The sequence below is a fragment of the Sinocyclocheilus rhinocerous genome, unplaced genomic scaffold, assembly GCF_001515625.1.
Source record: "Sinocyclocheilus rhinocerous isolate Xijiao unplaced genomic scaffold, SAMN03320098_v1.1 scaffold28, whole genome shotgun sequence".
Taxonomy (NCBI): Eukaryota; Metazoa; Chordata; class Actinopteri; order Cypriniformes; family Cyprinidae; genus Sinocyclocheilus; species Sinocyclocheilus rhinocerous.
This window is the reverse complement of record NW_015652416.1, coordinates 1,358,640-1,362,580: the sequence shown is the minus strand read 5'-3', so window position 1 is coordinate 1,362,580 and position 3,941 is coordinate 1,358,640. Positions and strand designations below refer to the sequence as shown.

The following is a 3,941-nucleotide window of genomic DNA, read 5'->3' as shown; positions in this document are numbered from 1 at the left end:
ACCCGTGTTGAGAGAAATCGCGGGGGAGGCGCAGAGGCACTTCCTTCAGGCTGAGGCTTATGAATTTCACTTTTGGTGTGAAAGGGCCTTTACAGTTGCCAAAAAAATAAGTTTTTTTTTAAATTTTTTTTTTTTATTAAACAAATAAGCAGGCCCAGCTCAGGTGACAAAAAGTAACACAAAAGTAATGTAAAAGTAACCATAAAAAGTAACTAAGTAATGCAATAGTTACTTTTGTATGGAGTCACACAACATTGGCCAAACTTTTAAACAGTAGTACACAAAGTAAATAAGGAAAATAATAATATAAAATATACAACAAAAAATAAATAAATCTTGTTCTGTGAACAGCATTATGAAGTAAAATTCTCATGCTCTGGGTGACATTATAACCATAACTGAAAAAAAGTAGCCTACACCAAGGAAACACATACTGTATCCTCTCTGATATAACATAGGGTAATTTCGAAATGCTCTTCGTGGTAAAGTTGTGAAAACCCAGTGTTTCATTGTGAAACTCGCTGGTGAGCCTCCTTACTGTAGAAGAATATAAAGAAAATCTTTTTTCAGAATACTAACTACTCTTTGTCCTCTTTGCATCGAGACTTATTTGGGATACAAAATTAAATGCAGTCAACATGCTCAGCATTGTATTGTGAGTTTTACTTACAAATTATCCCACCACAGCTCTCTAGATTAAACCGTTTCTGATGTCAGTGTAGCTGCTGTAGTAAAGCGCTGAGCCGTGCGCAGGGAAAACCCCTGTTAGGATTAGTTTTAACAGTGGTGCTTCCCAGAAAAAGTGACCAGTGTAATTATGATGCCCAGTTGTAGGAGGATCTCTTAAATTATCGCAGAAAAAAAACAGGACAGGCTGGAAGCATATGCAATTTTGAGGAGGACTTGTGTCATTGAGGCCAGTGTGTCATTCACGGAGGGCAAACAGACTCCAAACCCAATCAGTTCAGAATCAGGATCCGAATCACTCATTATCTTTGACTAAGCGTCTGCTCATGAGAGCCAGAGGTTTACTTCAGGTTAGAACTACTGCTCAGATTTTTTCCATTGCTGAAAGCAAGATGAAGTCATTGCACCGAGTGTTGACTTTATAGTGAGTCACCTTTAGTAATGCTACTTTGAAACACTGTGTAAATAGGTTTTGTTTTTAAATTCAAATTTTTTATATAAACTTCAAGTAAACAGGCCTAATAAGTGGTTAATAATCAGCAAAATGCAGACGAAAATAGGCTCAAAAGGCGGGGAGGTGTCAGGAGAAGAAAAAACAATAATTTATGCCCTAATTAGAAGACAGAAATTTTAATAGATACAATTCAGACAAAATACTGGATGTCAATAGCTAAGCTTGAGGAACAGAGTTGATCATACAGAAAAAAAAATCACACTACTAAAATGAGTTTTCGGTGTTCATGATTGTTTATTTTTCCACTATTTAATAGTCGTCTGCTAAATGTATAAATGTAAAGTGTTTTTCTATCCTGTAATAACATATAGTTACATTAACTAAATGGGCTCAGAGTATATTTAACTATTTATTTTTATATTTATACTTTAGCCTAGGCCTATATGTCATATTGCATGTTTGTACCCCACACCTGCCAATGTTTAGGCTAATAAATAAAAATGGCTATGGTTCACCAAGCTGTGTATCAGACACTGAAAGTATCAAACATCAACATCAATATTGCTTCAATATAGGTTATAAGTTAATAAATATCAGATATTTTTGATTCTTTACTAGTGTAAGGAGAATTTCACTTTTTTAACATTAGTTAGTGTGTAATGTTGCTGTTAGAGCATAAACAACGTCTGCAAAGTTAGGATGCTCAAAGTTCAATGCAAAGTGACATATTTTCTTTTAAAGAAATTGCTGTTTAAGGACTACAAAAAAAAAAACAAACAAAAAATCAACCACCCCTTTAATTACATTTACTCCACAATTTCTGTTATTGAGCCTGTTTTGCATTGGTTTAAAGTTATTAAATATGTCTGATAAAATATAACTATATAAATATAACATTAAATACATATTGCATTATATTTGTGAGGACATTTACAAACATGTATTTGGCTCTCATAAGTAGGTAAACCTGTACTCAAAAAAAAAAAATGTATTAATTATTTCAAAGGGTTACTAATGACACATCATTTGGATGTTTTCATGTCTGGGAAAAATTTGGGATGAAACGGGTTAAAATGCGTTTTAAACATAAAGTTAAGTGGTTTTCATTACCCATTTTAGCCTACTCTTAGTAATTTAATAATTTAATAAATTTCATAATTTAAAAGTTTAGTGCAGAAGTATCGAATCGGTATCGATATCGACGATACTGCCTTGAAAAATATCGGTATCGTATCGAAAACAAAATAAGGGGTATCGCCCATCCCTAACACACACACACACACATTTCTGGTTTACTATACTTGTGGGGAGTGTCCATAGACACAATGCTTTTTCTACTGTACTGTACAACCCGTATTTTCTATCGCCGTACACCTAAACTACCCATCACAGAAAACCTTCTGCATTTTTAAATTCTCAAAAAAAAAAAAACTCATTATGTATAATAAGGTTTTTTTTTGTACTTATTAATTTCCCGCAATATTTTCCGCGATCTTTAATGACGTTGTAACGAGTACTTCCGCTCAGTTTTGCCCTTTTACCTCATGTCGTAAGCGGAAGTACACATACGCAGAAGTTCAATACACGGAGGTTGAGTGAGCGACATCTGTACAGTACAAGATGGATACGCTAATATTGGTAATATGATTTTATGTTTGTGTGTCTCATATTTGCGTTTAAAGTGTAAAACATCCGCTAGCAGTTAAATCCGCTGTTTCCACTTCAGATAGAACTTCCACTACATCCGCTAAACAATGCATCAGTAACCAACCTTACGACTTTAGCAATAACGTGCATATGAATTATATACCAAAAGGTAAAGATTAATATACTGTTACAGGGAAGTATTATGTTAAAATATTAAGTTTAATATTAAGCTGATGGGCATCTGCAGGGACAGTTCCATGTCTGCTCTACCTTTGCCCTGATCACCTGATTGTTTTCACTGTAATTCATTGGTGATTTGTCATGTTTGTGTGTGTGCTGTGACAGGAGCCCTCTCTGTACACTGTTAAAGCTGTTCTGATTATGGACAATGATGGAGAGAGACTGTATGCGAAGGTGAGATCATCACATGAACATCAGGGTCATGGTCAGATTTGAACTGATATACAGGGAGGATTCATTTAATCAACTCTGTTAAGTCAGACATGTAAAATTATAGTCAGACAAATTTATTTAAAGACAAAATAAAGGAAACTAAAATAAAGTTTGCAAATGTGTTTTGTGTTATATTTGATATATCAGGCTCATATAATATGATATCGTGAGAATAAGGAGCTCACACTTAAAGAAAACACCTCAGTTTCACTAGCAGCCTAAACTGAGAAAATCTTGTATATCAATGAGATTTTTTTTACAACAGACTACTTGTGTAAAATGCATATAAATATGAGTTGTCATTCTGTATTTCCCAATAATATGTCTAGTAAGATATTTAAATGCTTAGTTTTCAAAGCTCTGTAGTTTTAATTGTGGGAGAAAAACTAAATATAATGCAATGCAATACAATGATGATTTAAAGATGAACAAATAAACATTCATCGAAAGCTTTTCACATTTTACCATCATTTTTTCTAAAAGATCTTGTATGGATAATCAAGTAAACCTAAGTGGCTTCAGTCCAGTAAATGTTCATCTTGAAATATTACTAACATTATAAAAGTTATTCCTATATTCACTTTGGGAATATAGGAATAGGGAAGTCGTGGCCTAATGGTTAGAGAGTCGGACTCGTAACCCAAAGGTTGCGGGTTCGAGTCTCGTACCGGCAGGGATTGTAGGTGGGGGGAGTGAATGT

The 3,941-nt window shown here is 34.1% G+C and overlaps 1 protein-coding gene across 2 annotated transcripts in view; it reads left to right on the top strand.

Annotated features, from left to right (window-relative positions):
- Positions 1-2,669: 2,669 nt before the first annotated feature.
- The window catches only part of LOC107714956 (coatomer subunit zeta-1-like), a 4,363-nt gene continuing 3,091 nt past the window's right edge, over positions 2,670-3,941 (top strand). For both annotated transcript variants that reach the window (XM_016520954.1, XM_016520955.1), the window contains exons 1-2: positions 2,670-2,779; positions 3,134-3,202. In XM_016520954.1, coding sequence (XP_016376440.1) covers positions 2,762-2,779; positions 3,134-3,202 — 87 coding nt within the window. In that variant the 5' untranslated portion in view covers positions 2,670-2,761. The remainder of the gene's footprint in view (positions 2,780-3,133; positions 3,203-3,941) is intronic.